The 26085-nt window shown below is 53.2% G+C and overlaps 2 protein-coding genes across 3 annotated transcripts in view; one reads left to right on the plus strand and one right to left on the minus strand.

Annotated features, from left to right (window-relative positions):
* Positions 1–3508: 3508 nt before the first annotated feature.
* RXFP4 (relaxin family peptide/INSL5 receptor 4) lies at positions 3509–4614 on the plus strand. Its single transcript, XM_028131401.2, is given in 6 exon segments — positions 3509–3617; positions 3620–3810; positions 3812–3956; positions 3959–4168; positions 4171–4450; positions 4452–4614. Coding segments are annotated over 6 exon segments (1098 nt in total).
* A 3901-nt stretch (positions 4615–8515) lies between these two features.
* The window catches only part of ARHGEF2 (Rho/Rac guanine nucleotide exchange factor 2), a 29875-nt gene continuing 12305 nt past the window's right edge, over positions 8516–26085 (minus strand). For both annotated transcript variants that reach the window (XM_054711739.1, XM_008155674.3), the window contains exons 3-22: positions 23953–24020; positions 23560–23623; positions 22801–22930; positions 22471–22580; positions 22187–22333; positions 21464–21714; positions 20719–20844; positions 20279–20396; positions 19831–20079; positions 17439–17515; positions 16697–16866; positions 15093–15160; positions 13509–13709; positions 12812–12928; positions 12601–12668; positions 12423–12458; positions 11944–11994; positions 11066–11509; positions 10592–10775; positions 8516–9348 (exon numbers count right to left, since the gene is read on the minus strand). In XM_054711739.1, coding sequence (XP_054567714.1) covers positions 9275–9348; positions 10592–10775; positions 11066–11509; positions 11944–11994; positions 12423–12458; positions 12601–12668; positions 12812–12928; positions 13509–13709; positions 15093–15160; positions 16697–16866; positions 17439–17515; positions 19831–20079; positions 20279–20396; positions 20719–20844; positions 21464–21714; positions 22187–22333; positions 22471–22580; positions 22801–22930; positions 23560–23623; positions 23953–24020 — 2753 coding nt within the window. In that variant the 3' untranslated portion in view covers positions 8516–9274. The remainder of the gene's footprint in view (positions 9349–10591; positions 10776–11065; positions 11510–11943; positions 11995–12422; positions 12459–12600; positions 12669–12811; positions 12929–13508; positions 13710–15092; positions 15161–16696; positions 16867–17438; positions 17516–19830; positions 20080–20278; positions 20397–20718; positions 20845–21463; positions 21715–22186; positions 22334–22470; positions 22581–22800; positions 22931–23559; positions 23624–23952; positions 24021–26085) is intronic.

The raw sequence follows: 26085 nt of genomic DNA on the forward strand, positions 1-26085 counted from the left end.
CCCCTATCCCCCCAAATGAATTTTAGATTAAACAACATTGTTTTCCCTTTGCCTTGTCTCCCCAAAACACATTGCTATTGGAATTCTGATTGTAATTCATGAACCATAAAATCTTTCCTTTTTAAAAGGGTACTTTAAGTGTACAATTTAGTGACTTTTTGTGTATTCACAAAGTTGTGCAGCCATGACCAGATCATTTTCATCACCCCTAAAGCAATCCTGCACCCATTAACAATTACTTTCCATTTTCCTCTCCTGTCAGCCACCATCAACCACTAATCTACTTTGTGTCTCCATGGATTTGCTGATACTGGGCCAACTTTTTTAAATATACATATTTTTTTATTGATTTCAGAGAGGAAGGGAGAGGGAGAGAGATAGAAACATCAATGATGAGAGAATCATTGATCGCTGCCTCCTGCACGCCCCACACTGGGGATTGAGCCTACAACCTGAGCATGTGCCCTGACTAGGAATCGAACCCTGACCTCCTGGTTCATAGGTTGACGCTCAACCACTAAGTCACGCCAGCTGGGCTGAAGTAGATTATCTTAAAGATCCTACCATCCATCTCAAAAGTTTAGCCCTAGCCGGTTTGGCTCAGTGGATAGAGTGTCAGCCTGCGGACTGAGGGGTCCCAGGTTCCGGTCAGGGGCACATGCCTGGGTTGTGGGCTTGATCCCCAGTGGGGAGCATGCAGGAGGCAGCCGATTGATGATTCTCTCTCATCATTCATGTTTCTGTCTCTCTCCCTCTATCTTCCTCTCTGAAATCAATAAAAATGTTTTTTAAAAAGTTTATTATATTTTACTAGAGGCCTGGTGCATGAAAATGCATGCACTTGGGGGGAGTCCCTCAGCCCGGCCTGCCCCCTCTCACAGTCCGGGAGCCCTCAGGGGTGGGAGGTGACCCTGCAATCAGGGGAAGGCAATGCCCCCATCACACCTCTGCTGCTGCCACTGCTGACAGCTCAAGCCTCGGCCAGCCCTGGTTACCTGAGCCCCGGGCGGGCTGAGGGGACTGGGTGCCGCCATCTTGTGGCTGTGGTGCCACCATCTTTGAGAGCGTGACAGTCAATTAGCATATTCCCTCCTTATTGGCTGTGGGCGCTGCCATCTTTTAGGGCGTGGTATTTGATTAGCATATTCCCTCCTTATTGGCTGTGGGTGCAGCCATCTTTGAGGGCGGGGCAGTCAATTAGCATATTCCCTCTTTATTAGATAGGATGAGGTGAAGGACCTTATTTTATTAATTTTTATCTTCCCACCATCTAGCACAGTGCCTAGCACATAGTAACAGTTTGGGAAATGCTGTGATTAGCATAGGAATGAGTTAATAATGCAAAGGAGGGAAGGGAGGGAGGGAGGGAGGAAGGAAAGATCAATGAATCAACCAACAAAATTCTAGAAAAGTGAAAGGGCCCAAAGTGAAGTTCTTAGAATCGGCCAGTTGGTGGCATCACTTCTCTACATAATCACAAGGGGGTGTTGCTAGAGCAAGGGAAAGGATTTAGATTAGATATGAATAAAGGTAAAAAAAAAAAAAGAAAGAAAGAAAGGATCACAGGACCACAGGACCAGATATTGCAAATGGATAGCAGAATTCTGACCCAGCTTCTTTTCTTCAAGCTAAGAGAAAATAAGTCTAATGCATTAAGCAGACACCTTCCCTGCTAGATCGGCAAGATGGTGCTTGGATGGGTGGAAGAGTAAACGTGGTCAGTTCACGAGGCCAAGAGGTAACTCCTGGAACTCATCTGAGCTTGGGCTGGCCCCTCCCCTTCTACCACCCACCCCCTTCTACCACCCCTTCACATGCATTCCTTGCTGAAAAACCCAAACATCCTGGCACCATCTGGATCTTTTTACCTTCGGGTCTCTTCTGTAAGGTTCATTAAACCCACTGCTGCCTGGCCAGCATGACTCAGTGGTTGTCATGGTTTGATTCCCAGTCAGGACACATGCCCGGGTTTCGGGCTTGATCACCAGTGTGTGTGTGTGTGTGTGTGTGTGTGTGTGTGCAGGAGGCAGCCAATCAATGATTCTCTCTCATCATTGATGTTTCTATCTCTTTCTCCTGCTCCCTTCCTCTCTGAAGTCAATAAAATAAAAAATTTTTAAACCCCACTGCTGATTTATTGTCCTGAAGGGCCCTTCTCCTCCCCAGCACTCCAAGGAAACGGAACATCAAACACTGTAATTAGTTGGCTGAGGGCAGTAAGGTGTTGAATATTTTGGAATCCTTGAAAAAGCCTCGCTCTTCTATCTACCCACCTCCCACCTCTGTTTTCCCATCACAGCAAGTTGTGCAAAGGATAGGGATCTGGGCACAAAATGGGAGGACCCAATGAAGCATTTTTTTCCGGTTAGGACTGAGATCATGGGGAGACAGGATGAGGTGCGGTGAGGATGTATCTCAGGACCCATCTCTGAAATAGCATTTGGAGAAGAGTGGGGGATGCTGTTGACTTCCGGCTCCACAGACGAGAGCAGGAAAGGTGCAAAGGCAGTGGAGTGAGGGAGGTTAGCAGGACTACTTAATCCTCAGAAGCAGGAGCAGAGTGAGGGCATGCCCAGGTCCACTCAGGTCCGCTCAGGCTGTGTTCCCAGTAGGGAGGAAACAGGAAGCTGTGACTTCTCCTCTTTCCCTCCCTGCCCTGAGCCTCAAGGTCACTTGCTGCCGCAGTGAATTAACCCTGTGTTTTAGTTGGCACGGTTCCCTGGGCTTGGTGGTAATTGCTCAGTACCCTGCTCCCTTGTGCCACAAACACCCCAAACTTTTCCTTTAAAGTAATAATCATTAATGCAAATAGCAACGTACAACGTGCTTTGTTGTTACATGTATTATCTAATTTCATCACAACAATCTTTTGAAGCAGAGACTTTTACCTGAAAATTTTAAGCAAGGAAACTGAGGCTCAGGGGAATAAAGTAACTTACCCAAAGTCACGCAGCGAGTGAGTAGCAGATCTGGGACTCCAGAACCTTTCTCTCTCTCTCTCTCTCTCTCTCTCTCTCTCTCTCTCTCTCTCTCGGACCTGAGTGGACACCCATTCTGATTTCCTGCCATATGCCCCCTCCAGGTCCCTTCCCCCAGGCTCTACGGAAGCGCTTTCTGCAGAGAAGGGGGCCCCTGCACACTGGTAGGAAGAGAGTCTGCAGTTCGGTTCCTGCCATCCCTGAGATGGGATATCTCTGGTTCTCTCCCTGGGGTGGAGGCTCGGGTCGGATTTTCATGGTGGGGTAATTCCCCTTTCTCTCCTCTCTACAGCATAGAGCCCTTCCTACACAGATACACACCACACACACATGCACACACATGCACACACACAGTCCAGCCCTCTCTCATCCTGCCCCACCCACCACCAGTCAGGACCAACAGGGACGGGTGGGTTGTCCCATCCACACCCGCCCTCTGAGGCCTGGAGCCTCCTGCTGAGAGGCCCTGCCAGCCTGGCGCTAAGCCGGCTGCCTCCGCTGCTCAGCACTGTGGCCTCCGATGCCCTGAGATGCCCACACCCAATATCTCTGCCCCTCTGCCCGTTTTCTGGCTCAGTCCCTCTGCCGGCGGTGTGCTGAGTGTGGACGACACTGCGATGCCTGTCGAATTCCCAGCCCTGGGGTTGTGGTTGCCCTGGCCTATGGGCTTGTAGGGCCCATTGGTTTTATGGGAAACTTGGCCGTGCTGTGGGTGCCGGGTAACTGTGCTCGGCGAGCCCCTTGCCCACCGTCTGACACTTTGGTCTTCAACCTGGCTCTGGCAGACCTGGGGCTGGCACTCACTCCCCCCTTCTGGGCAGCTGCGTGGGCACCCGGACCTCCACTGGCCCTTTGGAGGTGGCCGCTGCAAGGTGGTCCTGACGGCCACTGTCTTCAACGTCTACGCCAGCGTCCTCCTCGTCACGGCGCCGAGTGCTCCCCGATACTGGGTGGTGGCCGTGGCTGCAGGACCCGGCACCCCCTTCCCCTCTTCTGGGCCCGCATGGCCACGCTGGCAGTGTGGGTGACAGCTGCCCTGCTGACAGTGCCCACGGCAGTCTTTGGGGCAGAGGGGGAGGTGTGGGGCGTGCGTCTATGCCTGTTGCGTTTCCCCAGCAGGTACTGGCTGGGGAGCTACCAGCTGCAGAGGGTGGTGCTGGCCTTCCTGGTGCCCCTGGGCATCACCACCACCCGCTCCTGCTGCTGCTGGCCTTCCAGCGGCGGCGGCAGGATTGCAGGGTCGTAGCCCGCTCCGGCTGCATCCTGGTGGCCTCCTTCTTCCTCTGCTGGTTCCCCAACCACATGATCACTCTCTGGAGTGTCCTCTGTCCTCGTGAAGTTTGACCTGGTACCTGGGACAGCACTCTCCACACCCTCCATCCCTACGTCTCCCCTGTCACCATCTGCTTGGCACACGGCAACAGCTGCCTCAAGCCGGTGCTGTACTGTCTCCTGCGGCGGGGGTCCCGCAGGCCTGGCAGGCCCCTTCAGGGATCTCCGAGCACGGCTGTGGCCCCAGAACCGGGGTGAAGCAGGTGGCCGTAAAGGAGGTAGGCAGGCGGTGCGTGGAGAGCACCCCCAGGAGAGTGGCCCTTCTACCAAGCTCACCGACTTGGACAAAGGAACACCTGGGTGAAGGTACAAACTTCGCACCCTCTTTCTGGGCTCTGCCAGGGGCAGGATCCGTGCATCCTAGGGAGGGCTGGCCTGTCTGCCAGGCCGAGATGCCCTCGGGGAAAGTCTTACCTTCGATCCATTCTGGGTGTGGTGGCATGCAGGAGGCCCAGGCCCAGGTCAGGGCTGGTATGACAAAGCTTATGTCTCCACTTGGAGGTGGGGAAGAAGAGGATCTAAAAAGAAACTCTGGACCATCCAGAAATGATCTTGACTCTTTATCCCAAGCCCACCTTCAGTTCCGTGTGGACAAAAGCATTATTTGTGCCACTCCTGCCTTCTGTGAGAATTCCCAGGAAAGTTCCCTAAGGGTTCTAGACTCATGGAGCCAAGTGCCTAGCCTCTCCCCGCCTGTCCTTCCCGCTCTCCATCTCAAACGGGATGTACCCTTGTTCTTCTCTGGTGCCAGGACCAAAAATGCCCTCCTCCCCTGGCCTTCCCCATCTTCTTACCCCCAGCGGTACCCACAGAAACTCGATGTCCGCAAAAACCTCAGCTGCAAAAGCTGTAGTTCCCATGTGGGGAGGTGCCACCTGTGGAATCTCGCTGGGTCCCTGGCACCAGCCAAGCCCTGCGTGTAAAACTCTGGTGTTGGCTGGGAGTCCGTGTGTGCCTCTCCTTAAATCAGGACTTAGAGGGAGAAGTGAAGATAATGACAAGTCAAGGATGTGGGTGAGGCGTCGTGAGGTGAGAGACGCAGGATGGGGGTGGGGGGAGAGGCTGAGGGTGGGGCTGGAGGAGTGGAAAGCATGGGTTGTGGGTGCTATTCCTCCTCCCTACCACAGAGGCTTCACTCAAAAGCACCTGGATTCACATCCTAGCTCCGAGGGAACTCGGTAAGCTCCTTTCTCCCTCTGGACCCGTTTTCTCACCTGTAGAATGGGTTGCTACCTGATTGTTAGCTATGCTTCTGACACTCCGTGTAAAATGGAGTCAGAGAAGGAAAAGGAAACAGTGAGGAGGTAGCTGGGAGGTGGGGCTGGAGGGCCATAGAGGGCTTACCTGGAATGGTGTTTACATGCTCTGGAGGAAAATGAAAGTGTATGTAAGAGCTAAGTGAGCCCTAGCCGGTTTGGCTCAGTGGATGGAGCCTGCGGACTGAAGGGTCCCGGGTTCGATTCCAGTCAAGGGCATGTACTTTGGTTGCAGGCACATCCCCAGTAGGGGGTGTGCAGGAGGCAGCTGATCGATGTTTCTCTCTCATCGATGTTTCTAACTCTATAAACCTCTCCCTTCCTCTCTGTAAAAAACCAATAAAATATATTTAAAAAAAAAAAAAAAGAGCTAAGTGAGGGGTTGGCTCCTCAAGCCCCTTTGGAAGGTGTGTTCTTTGGGGCAGGGGGGTTCCCCTTTGGCTTCCAGATCCACAGAGACCCAAGACCCAGCAATGGTAAAGGTTGGCCATCACAAGGGACTTTCTGGGGGGAAGCCCCTGAAAAGGGAGGTGGCAGCAAGAAGATGGGGTGGAGCCGAAACCGGTTTGGCTCAGTGGATAGAGCGTCGGCCTGCGGACTCAAGGGTCCCAGGTTCGATTCCGGTCAAGGGCATGTGCCTTGGTTGCGGGCACGTCCCCAGTAGGGGGTGTGCAAGAGGCAGCTGATCGATGTTTCTCTCTCACTGATGTTTCTAACTCTCTATCCTCTCTCTTCCTCTCTGTAAAAATCAATAAAATATATTTAAAAAAATAAACACACCTAAGAGGAGAAATGTTAAAAAAAAAAAAAAAGAAGATGGGGTGGAGCTCCCATTTCCATTTCCCCCGCCCCAAGCTCTGGCATGTCTTGCAACCCTAACAACTCCAGCCACTCAAGGTCCCACAACAGCCAGGAGCAGCACCTGTGTGTGGAGCCCCCCTGGCGAGGGCACCCCAGGGCCTGCAGGCACCCCTGCACCAGCTCCATCCGGTTGCTGAGGAGGCTGTAAACAACCACCCAATTCACCACATGTTAAGCAATATGGCATAGGTTTAATTCGCCTCCTGATGTTTAATTTCCTCCTTCTGATAATGTTTAAACTGGTTCTAAAACTCCAGGTCTGTTCCAGCCAATTCAGGATGGGAACTCCTTACCTACCTAAGTACCCTTCTGCCACCCCACCCCTCAGCTCCTCCAATGACCCTCCCTCTGCTGGGCTCCGGGTATTGGCTCCTGTAGGGGCCTCTGCTTTATGGGGCCCAGGGGTAAATATTGACAAAGTTTAAACAGGTCCAATCCAGAGATGAATGCACGTAGGCTTCCCCTTAGGAGGGGTGGGGAGGCAGGAGAGGGCACAGCAACGGAGGCTGGCTGGGCAGCGCCTCTGGAATGGAAAGGCGTCGTTTTGGCAAATAGCTGGGCCCTGGCTCCTTGTAGCACAGAGAGCTTTGGAACCGCAGGGGAGACAGTTAAAACTTGAGTTTCCAAAAATGGGGCAACAGGACCTCTTGTTTCTAAGAATGAGGGGGTTTTGGTCAGGCGGTCACAGGAGGGGCAGCGCTGCCAGGAACAGAGCTTTGGGCTTCACACGCTCTGGGCCTGCCCAGCATCCTCCGCTGGGTCGCTGTGAACACGTGGGAGGAGCCTGTGTTGCCTTCCGTGGTCTTTGAAGACAACCTAACACCCTCCTCCTGCCCAGCACTCGTCTTCCTCCCTCCTCTCCACCTTTTTACAGCCTCGGTCCCAGCTGACACAGCGGAGGGCTGCTGAGCCATGCGTCAGTGTCTGAAACCCTGGAGCTCCGATATATTTAGGCAGAGTTGTGGAGGGGGAAGTGAAGGCCTGCAGCCTTTCTGCACCTAGATTCCCACGTCCCTAAGAGGACAGCCATTCCTGCTGCAGACTCCGGAATGTTTGAGCAAGTACCTTGTAGGTGAGAATCACAGGAGCGGAGGGTGCTGGATGCTCCTCCGAACCCGCCCCCCACCGTGGGATTCCAATTCCTCTTTTTAGCGGAGGTCTTGAGGCCCACTCTTCTCACCTCACCCCATCGGCTCCTCCGGACATATGTGCACCTATTGCAGCATTTCTACAACTCTAGACTCGCCTCCCCCCACAGCCCCAGAGCAGGGTATTATCCGGCAACAGGAAGTAAAATTAATCAAAGCGAGAACTGAAATTAACATAATCTCCCACTGCCTCTCAGAGAGCAAAGGAGCTCCTCGGAGGAGGACCATCTGGAAGAGGGTGCCAGGGCTCTGACACCGTGAAGAACCGGGACAGAGTGGTGGCTGAACCTGAAAACAAGTGACACTGAAGAGAGGCTCAGGGGAACTGTGCCCAAAGGGAGGGGAGGGGGCCCGAGGCCGATGCAGTTTCTGAGCACAGCATGCAAACGAGTCTTCTAATATTGGAATCCCCAGTCCTTGTTTGTGAATATCAATAAGATAACAGAAAAAGGAGGTAGCCGTTCCTTTTGTGAGGGTCACCTGTCTCCAGTGAGGCCACCTTGCCCTTCTGGGGAAGGGAAGGCCCCTTCCCGAGGGCCACTCCCTGGCTCTCCCCTCAGCAGTACCAGTGGCACCTCAGACATTCAGAGACAGCACTGCATGGGGTTCCAGGTCTTTAATTTTCCTTTCTTTACCTTTCATCTTTTTTTTTTCTTTCTTTTTTTTTTTTTTTTTTTACACAATCAAATTGGTAGAAAAATGGCTGGCGCTGGTGGGCATTTGGGGGTCCCTTGAAAATCCCCCCAATCCAGGCGGAGGTTTCAGGTCATGGTTGGTGAGCTGGGGGATAAGGTCAGGGTTCATAGAGATTTCCCAACTCACCCTAGAACTTTGTTTCCCAATGGCTGCGGAAGAGGTCAGACTAGTTCCCCCGTTACTATGGATGAGGGGTGAAGTCATGGGTTCCCCCACCCCCTCAAGTTCTTCAGAGATGTGGAGATAGAAGGCTGAAATTTCTAATTGCCTACAATCTTCTCTTAAAAATATAAAACACGTGCAGTTGGCTTTGGTACAAAAAAAAAAAAATAAAGCAAACAACAACAAAAAGACATTCTGGTCCCTGTGGGTTTTCCCCTCACCCCCAACAGACCATTATGGCCACCTCAACCTCTACTCCATCCACTCTAGGAAGCCAGGTTGACTCCCTGGGGTCCCACTGAGGACGGAGAGAAGAGAGAACAGCAGTAAGAGGTTGAGGGGACAGGGATATGGCCCTGCCCATAGCCCTTCTTGAAGGGGCAGTCGGGTCCTACAGCTGCAGCCTCTCCTCAAAGATGATGTTGCTGGGAGGGTGGCAGGGCTGGAATCCGGCAGCTGCATGGTTATGTCTGAATAAACCCCAGTAGTGTTAAAGGACAAGGCCCCTCGTTCCCTATGGCTTGGCTCCCATGTCCCTGGTCCTCTAAATCCCCTTTCTCCCTCCATAACTAATAAACAATAAATAAATAAACTTTCCTAAAGTAGAGGGAAGAAGGCATGAAAAGTTGGCATCTGTGGTGTACTTCTGGATGCCACCAGGGGGCACTGTGGCCTAATTCCCCCCAGCTTCCTAGATGGCCCCAGGTATCCAAGGATCCCAAGAGCTGGCAAGGACAATCAGCAGTTCAAGTGTTCCCTGGTCATTGGCAGGTTGGAGTCCCCAAGGTTTGCCTCCCTCAGTAATATTCTTCGGGGGGCACAGGAAGGAGGGAGGGGCCCCTTAGCTCTCCGGAGCTACAGGCTCCCCATCGCGGCTCTCGGTCTCCTCGGGTATGTCCTGCATTCTGGTGAAATCTGCAGGGGACAGGGCAAAGTTAGTGAGTGGACAGAGGCTCCATGAGCACCCCTACACTAATGCCCCCCGATCTGTGGGCTGTGAGGGACGACCAACGCCTGTGAATCATTGGTGCGGGAAAAACCTCTGTCAACAAAATAAGTAATGTGCTCACACCTTGGCAGGTACTTTATATACTGGTAAGTACCGTACTTTCCGGCGTATAAGACGACTGGGCGTATAAGATTTTCCTGGTTAAAAAGTGGTTTTAGCCGAAACCGGTTTGGCTCAGTGGATAGAGCATCGGTCTGCGGACTGAAAGGTCCCAGGTTCGATTCCGGTCAAGGGCATGTACATTGGTTGCGGGCACATCCCCGGTAGGGGGTGTGCAGGAGGCAGCTGGTCAATGTTTCTCTCTCATCGATGTTTTTAGCTCTCTGTCCCTCTCCTTTCCTCTCTGTAAAAAGTCAATAAAATATATTTTTTTTAAAAAGTGGTTTTATATGCAGGAAAATACGGTAAATTGGACTATATTGATGAGATTAGATATAATGGATTAGATATATTGGACTACTGTATTTTCCGGCGTATAAAACGACTTTTTAACCCAGGAAAATCTTATACGCCCAGTCGTCTTATACGCCGGAAAATACGGTATATGAAGATACAATTTGATTAATAAAATAACAAAATAGTTTTAAGAATGCTATTACGAAGTTATAGTAGCTTTTGGTTATTTTGTATTTCCTGAGCCGACTATAAGAACTTGGAAGTCTGTGACTTTTTTTTTTTTTAACTTAAAAAAAATCTCTTTCTAAAAACAAATAAATAAATAAATCGATCTCTAACCCTGGCCCGGTAGCTCAGTTGGTTAGAGCATCGTCCCAACCAGTCCCTGGTCACGGCACATCCAAGAATCAACCAATGAATGCATAAATAAGTGGATGTTTCCCCCTCTCTCTCCCTTCCTTCCTCTAATATATATGTATTTCTACTTGGAAAAGTTGGGAATCAAATGACTTACTACAGAAGGAGTGGCCCCTACATTCTTTGCTTCCTAGAGTTTCCCCACTCCTTCACCATCAGACAAAACAGGAAACCCTTGTGTCCTTCCCAAGGGTTACTGCAGACCTCAGTGGTTAGTGAGGGACCTTCCTAAATGTTCCTGTGCTCCAGGACACAGACTCCACTTGCAAAGCACAGCCAAGGGTCTGAACCCAGGTCGCACCCCACTCCCATTCCCCGTCTCTGCCAGGATCTCACCTCGAGGACTATGGGGCGGAGACAGGCGGCTGCTACCTTCCTCCTCGCTGCCCGTGTCAGGGTCACTGCTATCTTGTAGCCGCTCCTCGGGGCTGCCCAGCTCCTGCCTCTCTTGATCCTCAAAGGGTCGATGGACAGAGCGAACAGTCACAGGCAAATCCAGGCGGTCATGGCCTCGACTGGGCTGTGGGCCGCGCGCAAGGGAAGCAGCAGGTCAGGGACGGAGGAGTGTGAAGACTGCAGGCCCTGCTCAGCGGGGGCAGTGGGCCCTCTGAGCCCCGAGACTCAGTTCTCCCCAGTAGATCCACCACTGACTGATGTCTTTCTGCACCCACCTCGAAGGTTCAGTTCTCTAACTAGTCCTTCGAGTCTGTTGCCCAGTTTCATTTGGGCTCAAATCCCCAATTCCCTTCAGGTTCTCCCATGGACCCTGATGTCCACCTCCGGTCAGTTCACTACGCCAAGCTCCCTTACCTGCGGGGGGCTGAAACTCAAGTACAGGGCATCGCCTGCGGGGAGGCTCCGGCGCCGAGGATCCAGAGGCCTGCGGGCCCAGGGGGCCTCCTGGGGAATGGAGTCGGCCTGGCCCAAGGCAGCCAGCTGCCTGCGCGCCTCCTCAGCCTCCCGCTCCAGCAGCGCCCGGGCCTGCTCGCTCTCCCGGAGCCGGGCTTCCAGGCTGCCGGCCTCGGTCGCCCGCTCTTCGCCGAGGCGCCGGCAGCGCCGCAGCTCTTCCTGCAGCAGCGTGTGTTGCCGCTGCAGTAACGCCAGTTCCGTGGCCTGCTTCTCAGGAGCCCCAGGGGTGGCCCCAGCTCTGCCAGCCTCCCCATCCCGGGAGTTGGCTCGGGTCAGCTTCTCCCGTCGCTCCGGGCCCTCGGGGACGCGGGCTTCCATCAACGTATCCTGCTGGGCCACGGCCGCCTGGGTGGAATGGGGACGATGAGCATATCAGAAACCCCCGCCATTTCTACCCCTCACCCTCATCCCTAGGAACCAGGTCAGGATTCCTGGAGTGCTCCTACTGGGAGAAGGCTCAGAAAGGCCTATTAGGCCCTGGCCAATGTGGCTCAGTTGGATGAGCATTGTTCCATGCACCGAAGGGTCACCGGTTCGATTCCCAGCCAGGGCACATACTCAGTTTGCAGGTTTGATCCCCCAGTCAGGGTGCATGCAGGAGGCAACCAATCGATGTTTCTCTCTCCCTCTCCCTTCCTCTGTCTCTAAAATCAGTAAAAACATATTTAATTAAAAAAAAAAAAAAAAAAAAAGGCCTATCAGAATGACTCTGTCCCACCTGAATGGGCAGCTCTGTGCTGGCTCCTCCCCTTCCCCATTCCTGCCCCTGCCCCACTGACCTGTAGGCCATGGAGAAGTCCATAAAGATTGACCAATCGCTGCAACGCTTCCTGAGGATAGAGGAGAGAGTGGGAACAGGGCTCAAGCTTCAGGATGGGAGAACTGCCCGGAAGTTAAGTGTGGGTGTGGGGACAATAAAACTTATGATAACTTTGAGGTATAGACTCTCCCCCACACCCCTCCAAACTGGGCTTCAATTTCTCAAGACTAAGAATATCCTCCCTTCAATCTCCTAGAGCAGTGGTCGGCAAACTCATTACTCAACAGAGCCAAGTATCAACAGTACAACGATTGAAATTTCTTTTGAGAGCCAATTTTTTTAAACTTAAACTTCTTCTAACGCCACTTCTTCAAAATAGACTTGCCCAGGCCGTGGTATTTTGTGGAAGAGCCACACTCAAGGGGCCAAAGAGCTGCCTGTGGCTCGCGAGCCGCAGTTTGCCAACCACGGTCCTATAGCATCAAATTCCCATCTCACCTCCTGGGGAGATCTCAGCTGATTTCCATTTCGATCCTGCAGAAATGGGCAAGGATAGGGAGTCAGCAGGCACGCAAGTCCCTGGTGCCTTTCCCTGACAGCTCCGTGTTAAGAATCTATAGGCCAGCTGTCCCTTTCCCATCCTCTAGCCAAGTCCTGACGTCTCCTGAGGACCCACCTTCTGGCTGGAGTCTGAGTCGGCTCTGCAGAGCTCGATCGAGCCATTGAAGGTTCTGGCCTCACCATCTGTTGAGGAAAAAAGGATGGGCTGAGCTCCCTTCCCCAGGACCCTGATAGCACTCGGCCCCTGGTACCACCCCATTCTCTTTAACTCCCCCCCCCCGCCCCGCCCGACCACCACCACCTTGGTCCCCTGCCCTGGCACTCACTGGCGGTGATTCCAGGACTCATGTTACCACCACTTTCTGCTTCCGTGGGCAGGCCTGGTTCCCGGGTCGAGAGCAGCTCCACTCCAGGCCCCACGAGCAGGTCTTTCAGGCCCTCCACTGAAGGGAAGGAAGGAGAGGTGAGGACAGAGGTCACACAGAACCCTGTGAGGAATGGGAGGCGATGCCATTTGCCCAATAGACACCTTGGGCAGTGGCCGGCAAACTCATTAGTCAACAGAGCCAAATATCAACAGGACAACGATTGAAATTTGAGAGCCAAATTTTTTAAACTTAAACTTCTTCTAACGTCACTTCTTCAAAATAGACTCGCCCAGGCCATGGTATTTTGTGGAAGAGCCACACTCAAGGGGCCAAAGAGCCGCCTGTGGCTCGCGAGCCGCAGTTTGCCGACCACTGACCTCGGGGAATACCCTGCACATGTGGGCTCCCCCTCACACCACCGTGTATAAGGCAAAGTTCACGGAAGGAGCCAAGGGCGGCACAGGTGCATGGAGGATGACAGTTGTCCATCTCTTCCCCAGCCTTTCCCACACTGGCTCACAGCAGGCACTCAAGGGAATTATTGGACTGTGGGGCTGACATCCCTTTTGTCTGCATGCGCCCAGGTCTCGCTGTGTGTCCACAGCCTGTGACAGTGAGTGGACGAGCCTGGACTCTTCCCTGGGCGTTCCCTCACCCTCACGGATGGCGTCCTGCAGCAGCCGCTCGCCACGAGGGGACTCGAGGGACTCAGAACGGAAAAGGCCCCTGGGCAGGGTGGGCAGGGGCATCCCACAGCTGCCATTCTCTTCCACCTGGAAATGGGTCATCTCGGCAAACAGCCCGACCTTCTCCTGCAGCAGCTCCACCAGCGCCCGGTCTTTCTGTTGCAGCTCCACTGTGGACAAGGGACAGGTGAGCACACTAGCGGGCCGAGAGGGGACCCGGAGAGCCCGCCGTGGAGCGCAGCCACCCCAGAGGCAGCCTTAGGGATGACGGGCCAGCGCTGGGCAGAGCAGCAGGACTGAATTTTGATTTTGGGCATGTATGAAAAAGAAAGAAAAAGCACAAACATTTTGAGGGGGAAAGTAACATATGCACTTCTGTTTTAAAAACAAAAGTGATAGCCCTGTCTGGGTAGCTCAGTTGGTTAGAGTGTAGTCCCGATACACCAAGGTTGTGGGTTTGATCCCTGGTCAGAGCACATAAAAGAATCAATCGATGAATGCGTAAACAAGTTGAACAACAAATTGATGTTTCTCTCTCTCAAATCAATCAATAAATAAAATAAAATAAAAATGGTGGTAGGGATTGAAGGTTGTCCACCAGTTTTCACTCTCCCCATCTTCCTTTAGTTAGAGAATGTGTACAAGTTTCATCTGGGCGCATGCTACCCAGTTAGACTACATTTCCCAGCTTGATTTGCAGCTAGACATTGCCATATGACTAAATTCTGGCCAATGGGTGCGTCTTCCAGATCTGTCCTCAAAAGAAATGGGACAAACTGCCGACCAGTGTGGCATGGACCCATGAACCAGGAGGTCATGGTTTGATCCCTGGTCAGGGCACATGCCCAGCTTGCAGGCTTGATCCCCATTAGGGGGCATGCAGGAGGCAGCCAGTCGATGATTCTCATCATTGATGTTTCTATCTCTCTCTCCCTCTCTCTGAAATCAATAAAAACATTTTTTTTTTTAAAGAAATAGATATATGCCCTGGCTAGTGTGGCTCAGTTGATTAAACATCATTCCATGCACCAAAATGTTGCCGGTGTGATTCCCAGTCAGGGCACATGCCCAGGTTGCAGGTATGATCCCCAGTTGGGGTGTAAGCAGGAGGCAACCAATTAAAGTTTCTCTCTCACATCGATGTTTCTCTCTCACTCAAATCAATAAATATATTTTTTAAAAATGGTTATAAACTCTCCTTGTTCCTTTACTCCTCCCTGCTGGCTGGGATACAGATCATGCCCTAACTAACAGAAGACCCTATAGTAAAAAGTAAGTCACTGTCTCAACCCTGGTCTTCCTAGTTCCCCTTCCCAGAAGCAGCCATAATAATAACTGACCTTTTTTGAGATATTACACACACACACAATATATGACATATTTATCCCCATTATTTTTGCACTAATGGTAGCACACACTTTACACTGTTTTAAACCTTGCTATTTTCATTTAACAATAGGTTCTAGTTATGGATCTACAGCAGCCCTCAGCCAGCCATCTCATGGTGTGACTGTGTCATAAATTATTTAACGCATTTTGTGGGTGGGACTTACTCTTGATTCGCCGCAGGTAAGCCTCATCCTCTGTCTCAATCAGGGGGAAGTCCTCTCTGGATGGGCATCTGGGAAGATAACAGGGCGGGTGGGGGTAAGGGAGGAAGCTAGGCTACAGACCAGGAATCACTCTCCCTCCTTGGCAAACACGTTCTATGCTTCCCTGGTATGATCCATCAGCCGCATGCCCTGGCCTCCTTCACTCTTGACCCTCCCCCTTCTTAGCACTGACCATCTGCATTTAGTGGGATGTGTTTCCCGCCCCTAAGGTCACCCGGAGGGGCGGCATAGTGCGGAGGGACAACTACAAGCTTTGGCATCAAGCAAATCGGGCTCAAGTCCTGGCTCCACTATTTGCCAGGTGATCAACTTTCTATTTCCTCTTTTGGAAAAAATGGGAACACTATCTTCCTTATAGGTTTTTGTTAGAATTAAATGCAATAATATAACAGTGCTTTAATAATAGCAGAGGCTCAATGAACTACAATGAATAATATTAATTATAATGTTCACAATTACAACTATTAATACTATTAATAAAGAGGCCACTGTAGATCTACGGTCAATAGCACAGGTATTTTGCACTGTTTTGCTAAAATAGGCAATTTCATAGTTTGGTATGCATTTATGAAATATTAGTTCAAAAGTCTAGATTGCAGAAATTTAAAACATAGGTTTATAGGAGGACAGGACCTGGCTGGAGGGGGAACCAGAGGAGGGAATGGGGGATGTCTATAATAGTGCCAACAATGAAAAAAAATAGGTTTCTATATTATAAAGTGGAGAAGAATCCATTCTCTGAAAGCTGAAGAAAATTACAAATATCCTAACTGAGTGTAATCTTCAAGAATCCACTTTCAACATTTTACATGCACTTTACTTGACTGACTGCCTCAAATCTAATGTGTGTCCAACAGAAGCTAAAGATTTGCTGCTTTAGCTCACTTGGCATGGCTCAGGGGTTGAGCATCGACCTATGAATCAGGAGGTCATGGTTTGATCCCCAGTGTGGGGTGTGCAGGAAGTGGCCGATCAATATTTCTCTCTCATCAATGTGTCTATCTCCCTCTCCCTTCCTCCCTCTCTTTCTCTCTAAAAAAACACAACGACAACAAAACCCCGTATTTTTTAGAAAAAGATTTGCTGCTGTAGCACACCAAACAATTTCCTTCTTGTCTCTCTTGGTTGGAGTTTGTTTATGAGACTGCTCCTCTTATCTCCAGTATCAATGCTTTTATTATCTTCTTTTTCATTCCTTTTTAGAAAACAGAGGTAAAATCCAATCCAATCCAAATAACAGCCCACTGCCTCCAGACCAAATGGTAAGGCAGCTGAAATTGGACTGTCGGCCTGGCAGGTATTCCACCACATTACAGCTCAAAACATTCCTTTGCTTGTCAGCTCAAGTTGCATTTGACAGGTGATTGGGGTTGTCATCATATATGAGAACATAAGATGACCTTCCCTGCCTTGTCTCCCCCCAGCCTCTGCCTCCACCTCTGAACCCTGGGTTCTGATCCCAGGGAGCACTGTGGCCTGGGCCCCAAAGCTGCAGGTGCCCTGAGGCCACACACACACACACACTCACACACACGCACACTCACATGCGCACACTCTGCTGAATGACTCGGATCCAGGTGTTCCGATCATCCCGGGATGCCGTGTGGACCTCATACATCTCAGGGGGGGTCGCGCTGATCAGAAACATCCCTTTCTCCTGGTTGGCAATGTCCCGAACGATGAGATTCTGCAGTGAGATCACTGAGGGCTTGTCCTGTCGGTCAGGGAAAGGAAGGATTAAGCCTGGCAATCCTGACCCTTGGGTATCTGGATGCTCTACGGCTCTTCGGGAATAAACAAAGTGTGGAGGAGTCCACCGACAGGACAAGTTCAGAGCCCTGGCTTTGGTGCCGGCCAGAGAGGGCCTAGAAGCACATGTGACCCTGGACAATTTAATTAACTTTAAGCTTTACTTCCCTCATCTACAAAAAGGGAGTATTAATAAACCAAAGACCTTGTATGCATATACGTGGACACAGACAATCGGGTGGTGAAGGCCTGGGGCAGGCTGGAGGTGGTCAATGGGGGGAAAAGGGGATATGTAATACCTTCAACCATAAAGATTTATATAAAAAAAGGGGGGGGTATTAATTGGCCTTCCTCCCAGGTGTAAAAGTGCCTGCACACAGTAACAACACCTGTTAGTTATTCCTACTCCTTCTTATTTTATTATAGTCATGGTTACAACCATGGCTATTTCAGGGTTCTTTCGGACTCAGGTAGGAAAGCAAAAAGGACCTGAAACACTGGTCTGTGCTGGTTGAGAAAGGAGGTGGACGGGCTCACCAGGGTAGGAAAGATGTACTTCTGGTCCTTCTCTTGGAGAAACACTAACACGTCTGTCATCAGCAGCATCAGCACATCTGGCGCGGGGACCAAGGCGGGAGAGCAGTCAGCAGCGGTTTCCTCTTTCCCAAGGATCAGGCTGGCCCCATCGGGTTAGAACTCCTGATCCCCCGCTTCCTGCCTCTCTTCCCTCTGGCCGCTCCCTCCACCCGTGCAGACCTCGCGCCTCCCCATTCTTACAGCTCAGACTGCGAGGCGGGGAAATGTATGTGCTATCTATCGGGCAAAACAGCTTCTTAGGCTAGAAGAGACCATCAGGGATTACCCAGCGTTTTTAAAGAAAAACCTCTGTACCCACCTGATACAGGTTTTATTTTGTTTTGTTTTGAAAATATATTTTTATTGATTTCAGAGTGGAAGGAAGGGAGAGAGAGAGAGAGAGAGAGAGAGAGATATAGAAACATCAATGATGAAAATCATTGATCGGCTGCTTCCTGCACAACTCACACTGGGGGATCGAGCCCGCAACCCAACCCAGGCATGTGCCCTGGACCAGGAATCGAACCATGACCTCCTGGTTCATAGGTTGATGCTCAACCACTGAGCCACACTGGCCGGGCTATGAAGGTTTCTTAACCTGGAGTCCCCAGACCCCTACAATGTCCCCTGCTGGGCTCCAGAGGCTCTGCAAACCGTATGAAGTTGCACAAGCAACTCTGCATACTAATATAACATGTGTTTTTCAGGGTGAAAGGGTCCAGAGAATAAAAAGGGTCCCCAGAGCAGGAGGGGGCCACCCTGTTTCAACCTTTCAGCTCCACGTCTAACACTTAATAACATGTGACCTTTTGGAATGTTGGACCTCCATTCCCCGTGCCCAGCATATCCCCACTTCTCGTTTTGTGCTGGGTACGCAGGGGGAGAGCTGGGTTCCTTATCCATCTCTCTCACAGCTGAACAACGCCATCTCCTTCCACTCCAGCAGCGCCACCCCCCTTCACGCTCCTCCTCTGCCCCACCGTCTAGGCCCTCAGATCCTATGAAGTCCTGCACTTTAAGACAGCAGCGGGAACAAAGGGCGAGTCCATAAAACGCAGATGTCATGGTCACGAAAGCACACACTTGCCCGGCCAGCGTGGCTCAGTGGTTGAGCGTCAACCTATGAATCAGGAGGTCACGGTTCAATTCCTGGTCAGGGCACAGGCCTGGGTTTCAGGCTCAATCCCCAGAAGGGGGCATGCAGGAGGAAGCCGATCAACGATTCTCTCTCATCATTGATATTTCCATCTCTCTCTCCTTCTCCCTTCCTCTCACTAAAATCAATAAAAAAAAATATTTTTAAAATATAGCACACACTCACCCTCTTCCCTTGGAGATCTTATTGAAGTGTGGGCACAGAGAGGGGCAGGCACTGACTAAATGCTTCACGAATAAAGATCTCCAGTCTTTCTGGTTCTACCCCCCTCGCCCCAGCATCGCCTCTACCTATTCTTAGCTGCTGCAGGGGAGGGATGGGAAGGAGAGAAAGGATGAAGGAAAGTGGTTGGTGAAGACTGCAATCCCCAAGCACAGGGGAGTCCTGACGTGGGACAGAGGTTCAGCCAGGCTTGGCCTCAGGCAGCACAAGCCAAGGCCCATTACTCTCTTCCCCTGATTAGGAAAGACTTGGTCAGTACAGCCTGGGAAAGTGTGCCCCACCCCCAATGCACCCCTCAGCTCTTTTCTGCCTTCTCCAGTCTGCCCACCCTTTGCTGGGCTCAGTCCCCAGCTGTGTTCCCAAAGCTCCTGCCCATTCCCAGTCCTGGTAACTGGGAATCCAGTGGGTAGAACCAACTGCCCCAAGCTTATCCTATGGTCCTGGGGTTTCTCTGTCTTCCTCATCAAAATTGATAGCCCTCCAGTACGCGCTCGCGAGGACCAGAGAAATGAATAAATACTGCCCTGGTTGGTTTGGCTCAGTGGATAGAGCATCAGCCTGCAGACTAAGGGGTCCCAGGTTCGATTCTGGCCAAGGGCACATGCCCGGGTTGCGGGCTCAATCCCCAGTGGGGGGTGTGCAGGAGGCAGCCGATCAACGATTCTCTCTCATCACTGATGTTTCTCTCTCTCTCTCTATCTCCTTTCCTCTCTGAAATCAATAAAAATACATTAAAAAAGAATAAATAAATTTTTAAAAAAGAAAAGAAAAACGAATAAATACTGATAAAGTCCCTGATTGGCCCATAAAGTTAACTCCAGAATGCAGACTTTCGCTGCCACAGAGACCATGCTTACTCCTCCCACGAGGTCTCACCCTGGGTGTAACGCTGCAGAGAGATGTAAGGGCTGAACGCTCCTCCCTCTCCATCTCGGACTGCCAACGCTCGCCGGGCCTGCCGAGGTGGCCACTGACCTTTGAAGCGGCCGGTCCCAGTCTTCCAGAGCAGGCAGCCGTCGTGGATAAGCTTGCGCCGCAGCAGCTCCTCTCGGCCGAAGGGGCCCTTGCCGGGCACTGGTGTCTGGGCCCGGGGGTCCATGCGGCTGTAGATCTCCTGCAGGCGGGCCCCCTTCTCCAGCTCGTGCACATCCTGGTCCACATTGGACAGCAGCTCCTTCACCATCCCCAGAGCCGTAGTCAGGTCCTTGCGCTCCTCCTCCATCCCTGGCACCGGGGCAGCACGAGGGATGGCTCAGCGAGCTTCGCCCCAGCCTCAATGCCCTTCGAGTCGTGACCCCCCCCCCGCTTCGGAGGCTGCCTAGGGTTCCACATCTGACTCTATCCCTTCCCTTGGTCATCCCGAGCCGTTGGTTACCCCAAATAGCCCGCCCCCCTCCTCCTCTCCCTGCAGCCTGCCTCTCACCGTGGGAATGCTGCAGGATCCGGTTAATGAGCACCGGGTACTTGGTGATGCGCTGCGTCACCAGCAGGATGCACTCCTGGACCCCATGCCGCTTCAGCACAGCCAAGCGGGTCACTTTCTACAAGGACAGAGGCAGGACTCAGGGCGGGAGCGGGGGCGGGGGGGAGGGCAACACGGAGAATGCTGGGCTCGGAGCCTGCGCTCGGTGCTGGCACCAGCCTGGCCTTTGACCTCCTGCTGGCTTAGGTGAGAGCATCTGGAAAAGGAGATTCACTGTGAGGAGTGGGAAGCTCCTGCTGTGCTGCCACCAGGGGCTGGCCCACAGGACGGTGAACACCTGATCTCCACGCAGGTGCAGTACACCTGCACCCAGGAGTGGGGGAGGCCGGGTTTGGGCCACCAGAGGAGGCTGCGTGTGGGTCCCGGAGAGGTTTGCTCACCCGGATGAACTGCTGGAAGCGCTTGTCTCGAGCATACAGCTCCTTATAGAGCTTTAAGGCCTTGGTGTGGCGGCTACAGAACTCCGAGTAGGTCTTCCGCATCTGCTCAGCGCTGGGACCTGAGAACTAGAAGTTGGGGGAGCAGGGCTGGATTAGTATATCCCCCAAAGCCACACCTTACCCCCTGTGTAAGAGAGGCTGTCTTCCTGCCTCTCCAGTTCTCCCTGGCTCTACCCCCCAGAGCAGTGGTCAGCAAACTCATCAGTCAACAGAGCCAAATATCAACAGTACGACGATTGAAATTTCTTTGGAGAGCCAAATTTTTTAAACTTAAACTTCTTCTAACGCCACTTCTTCAAAATAGACTCGCCCAGGCCGTGGTATTTTGTGGAAGAGCCACACTCAAGGGGCCAAAGAGCCGCCTGTGGCTCGCGAGCCGCAGTTTGCCGACCACAGCCCTAGAGTTTGGAGGCAAGAAATGCCCTCTCTAGCCCTGGCCAGTATGGCTCAGTTGGTTGAACATCATCCTGTGTACCAAAAGGTCACCGGTTCGATTCCCGGTCAGGGCACATGCCCAGGTTGTGGGTTGAATCCCCGACTGGGGTGAGTATAGGAGGAAACCAATCAATGTTTCTCTCTCACATAGATGTTTCTCTCCTTCTCCCTTCCCCTCTCTCTAAAATCAACAAAAACACATATATTTTTTCAAAGAAATGCCCACTCCAGTCACAGCGCCTTTTCTCACCTGGCTGATGAGCAGGTCACCCAAGCGAGGGATGATGAAGTTCCGGGTGCTGCCGGGGCACAGGGCCTGCCGGCGGCGTTCTAACAGCTGGCTGAGGAAGCGTGTGTGGATGTCACTGAGCTCGTCCACACAGGGGAACAGGCCCTGGACCACGCCCGGCTCCAGCTGGAGCTCTTCCAGCATCCCCGTGCGAAAGAGGCGGGTCATGATCTTCAGCGTCCGCACATGGTGCAGCTCCGTCTGGATGAGCTCTGTGCGGACAACAGGACATCTGGCCTCTACCCTGGCTTGGCCGCAATTGGTGGGGCCTGGGTTGGGGACCTCAGAGCGCTACGTGAGGTTTGCAAGGTCCCTTCCAGGTCAACATTCTGCATTCTTATGATCTTAAGGTCATTTTCTAACCATTTTTTATCTTTATGATTGTCATCTCAAGTCGTAAGCTGCTTTAGGGCAAGGACCATGTATTTGTCTACAGGTCTAGGTTTCCCACAGTCCCTAGCATGGAACAGGCCCAGAGTAAAGACTAAGAATTGACTAGCGTAAAGGGATAAAGACAGAGCCCTGGAGACCAACAGTCCCTAGTGGCAATCTGCGGGATGCAGGCAGGGTCTTGGAGACCAATGGGGTAAGTGGGAAGGATCTTGAGAGGTGGGGACTGGCAGAAGGACACCAATAGCCAGGACCTAGTGAAGGCAGAGAGGCCTCGGGGTGGTCTGGGCTCACCATAGATGACATCCTGTTGCTTCATCACCTCCTTTTTATGCTGCTGCAGGAAGCTGCTGTCCACCGCAAGGCTCCAGGAATCGGCTGCAAAGTCCTTCTCATCCATCTCAAAGTCACTCATCAGCTCATTGTAGATGACCTCTGCACCTGGACATCAGAGGGGGCAGCAACTCGGCACCACTTCCCCAAGTCCTGGGTCCTTCTCTAGACCCTTCCGGCTCTGCCATTCTGGGCCTGCCCACCAGCCCCTCATCCCCAGGTGTCCCCAGGCCCCGCATGGTCACCTTCGTCGATGAGGGACTCCACCGATAGGGTTCGGTTCCGCATGTTGAGGGAGTCTGTGGACTGGGAGAGGATCCGGCGCAGGCCCAGTGGAGACTCCTCATTGAAGTGCCTGAGGGAAGTGCGGGTCGGCTGCATCACTCCATCTCCGGCCAGAGGGCCCTTCCCAGGTGCGGAACCAAAGCCGGGACCCGAGAGGCCGTCACCCCACGTTCGCCTTACCTGTCTGACTAATTCTGAACCCAGGGATGGCAAGGGCCCTCTCAGCCCGCTGGTCTCCACTGCCACATTCTCTGCCTACCTGGCTCTCCCTTCCCCAGGCAGAGGCTCACCCGGCAATGTTGGTGGTGGAAACACTCTTGGCTAAAGACAAGGAGGAGCGGCCTCGGCGGGAGCCCAGCAGGGACTGCCGGAAGCTGTCGGAGGGGTAGATGGCGGAGCTCGGCCGCTCCCGCGTGGTGGCTGTGGAGGGGATACCGAGCAGGCGAGCGTCAAACGTGGCGCCTTCCCGGGAATCAGGCCTCCCAGGCTCCTCAACCAACAGGCAGGCCTCCTCTCCCACCCGCCCTCCGCCCACTCTGATCGAAGCAAGATGCTGACAGCGATGCTGCCTTCCATGGGTGCAATCCTTTGAACAGACAAAGAGCTTTTCTTGTCTTCACCCTTCCCCTCAACATGCCTATGAGCAAACTGGAGCTCAGAAAGGTTCTAGGTCTTGTCCGGGGTGACTCAGCCGGTGGATGAGCAGGGACTCACACCTGACTAAGCACCGTGCTCTTCCTGTTCCACCAGAGCTGTCTGAACGGACACTTGTCAGCTGCCACCAACACCCAAGCGCAGCGTAAATAACAACCATAATGATACAGGGTGTGAGCGGGTTCAGAGGGCCGGCCATCCCCAGTCCTCAACCCCCGGGATTCTTCTGTCCGGCCCCTCAGCCCGAGAGTCCGGACATCTCACCATCTGCTTCCAATTAAGGGGAGAAAGGTGCTGCGCCAGGGAACACATTCGAGGGGAGCAGCAGAGCCCGTGGACCGAAAGGCCTGGGGCCCAGGGGCCCGAGGGGGCTCCTGAACCCCCTCACTACTCACTCTTACTGCGGAGTGACACAGACTGCAAGGCAGTGTTGTTCTTCAGCAGTGCAGCTTTCTGTTGCTGTGAGACAGAGAGCAAGGGAGAGACACCAAGGACAGCTGTCACCCAAGCGGCACCCCCACAGCACAGGGCAGGAGCCGGGCAGCTGGCCCCCTCGGGAGGAAGCTGGCAGGATGGCTGAAGTCATCAGGGTGGCTGCGCCCAGTGCTGGGGAGCTAGGTCTATAGCAGCAGGCTGGCCCGCTCAGGCCTGAGGTCTGGGGTGGAGGGTCTGGGCTGCCCCACGGTGAGGAGAGGGGTTGAATGGGTAGGGGATGAATGCAAAAGGCATGAGGGCACCGCACACTCACTACCCTCTCCCCCAGCCCTCTGCCCTCCCTGCCGTCTCACCTTCTGCTTGACCTTGGTACAGTTGGCGAGGGTGTCTTTACAGCGGTTGTGGATAGTCACATTGCAGGCTGGGAGGGCGGGGTAAAGAGGGTGAAGGGAGGGCCGGGTGGTACAGGAGGGGGCACACCCATATGCAGACACCCATCTCCCCTGGGCCACACAGTCTCAGAGACTGTCCTCCCTTCCCAGACTTCTCAGCCATCACCACACCCCAGCCCCGCTCCTCCCGCCTCCTCCTTCCTTCAAGCAGGAAATTAATTTAGGGGTACAGGTGTTAACCACAGCTAAGTAATCAGGGCGGCAGGCCATCCTGACTCAAAGGTGACCTGAGGGGTGGACTAGAGGGAAGAAGGGGTGACTGGCGGCCACGGAGGAGTTCAGGAAGCACAAAGGTGGTTGAGAATGACAGATGGAAGGGAGGACGCCCACGGAAGCGAAGATGGCACAGGAGCAGCTGGGATGGGGACTAGGGGCCGAGGGGAGAAATGAACATTCCCTGAGCATCTAGTCCACGTCCCAGCTTTATGTGGTCCCCGCGACCCTTTGCGGTAGACTCCGTGGTCCTTGTTTTCCAGATGAGGAACCTGGCCTAACGAGGTCAGGTCATCTGCCAGAGGTCATCGAGCTAGAGGGAGAGCTGGGATTTCAGCTCAGGTGTGCCTGAGCTCAAGCGCTGTGCTCTTTCCATGGCACCACACGCCTGCCCATGAACTCTGGCCAGGCCCACGCAGGGTGAGGGCCGACGGACCCAGGGGTAGAGTGGGGCTGGGCCCAGCCCTGCCCTCCCCTCCACTGCTTGCCTCTGCACTGCTCAGCTCTGCATGCTCTGCCTCCAGTCAATCTGCCTTCTTCCAGGCTCAGGAGCCCTGTCCTCTAACCAAGGCGAACCTGCAGCGCTCACACTCCACCTGCTTCTCCCCGTCACCCACCCCGCACACCTTGCCCGGGGGGTAGAAGAGGAAGGAAAGGAAGAACGGCCAAGCCTAGCACTGGAACCACTGGCTGTCCCTTTCCCCTGCCGTGCCCTCAGCCCCTGTTCCTCGCCAGCTTCCCCTCCTCCATCCAACAACACCGGAAACTCTGCTAACTCCTTCAGACAATACCCAGCACCATGCTCACTTCCACAAATACAAGGCAAGCAGGGTGGGGCAGGGGGGCAGACCGAAGTGGGGGCAGGGGCTGCCCCCACCCTCCAGGAGCTCCCGTCTCCTATATCCCTAGCACCCAGTGTCTCTGGAGCGAACCTCCGCTTTCCACCTGCTCTCAAAATAGCACTTGCAGGCTGCCCGCCTCACCAGTTCCCCTGGCAACAAGCTCTGGATTGGGAATTTTGTCAGGTCTCTAGAGGGATTTAGATTGGGGTTCCCTCCTCATCCTCATAACTCAAAATAGAGCATCGAGGAAATAGTGGTCCTTTCTGGGGTTCCTTCCCCAGTTCCTTAGGGATTTAGGGCTACAGCCGTTGTCCCACTAACCAGCAGCAGGTTCCAATACCTCAGGCCTGCTCTGATCACAAGCAGCTTTTTGCCACAAATTGGGGGGTGGGGGGTGGGGGGAGACGGATAAGGCAGGATCCCTCTGCACAGGCATTTTGGAGAAGGAAGAATTATACTTCCTAAATACAGGGCTACCTTCAGATGTAGGTGGAAGCCAGGACTTCTCACCCTCACCCTCCAAAACACATACATCCTTGCTGTGTGCCCTCTTGCCACCGTGCAGTCAGTCAGACCAGAATGTGAGACAGAGGGTCCTGAGCGTCCGGTTCTGCCCAGAAGACGGGCAGAGCCAGCTGCAAGTCCAGTAGCTTGCCACCGAGCTCCCCTCGCCTGCCCCCACCTGCCCTCGCATGCATTCCTGCTCCCTCTCCAATCAGTTCCCCAGCTGTTCAGGGAGCCGGGGACACCCAGAGGGTGACAGCTGCACTGGGAGCCATCCTCGTCTCCCCTCCCCCACATTCCCAGAGAGTCCTGCTTGTGCCATCGTCCGACTGCCACCACCCCTCGGTGGGAGGCAAGGGAGCAAGGGATCAAGCATGTGGCCCTGGCATGTGGACCCAGCTGGGGCTCTGCGTGGGGAGTGACCCCGATGGATCCAGAGCAGAAAGGACAGGTGGAAAGATGGGAGTCAGAGTGA

The sequence above is a fragment of the Eptesicus fuscus genome, chromosome 22 (genome assembly GCF_027574615.1).
Source record: "Eptesicus fuscus isolate TK198812 chromosome 22, DD_ASM_mEF_20220401, whole genome shotgun sequence".
Classification (NCBI taxonomy): domain Eukaryota; kingdom Metazoa; phylum Chordata; class Mammalia; order Chiroptera; family Vespertilionidae; genus Eptesicus; species Eptesicus fuscus.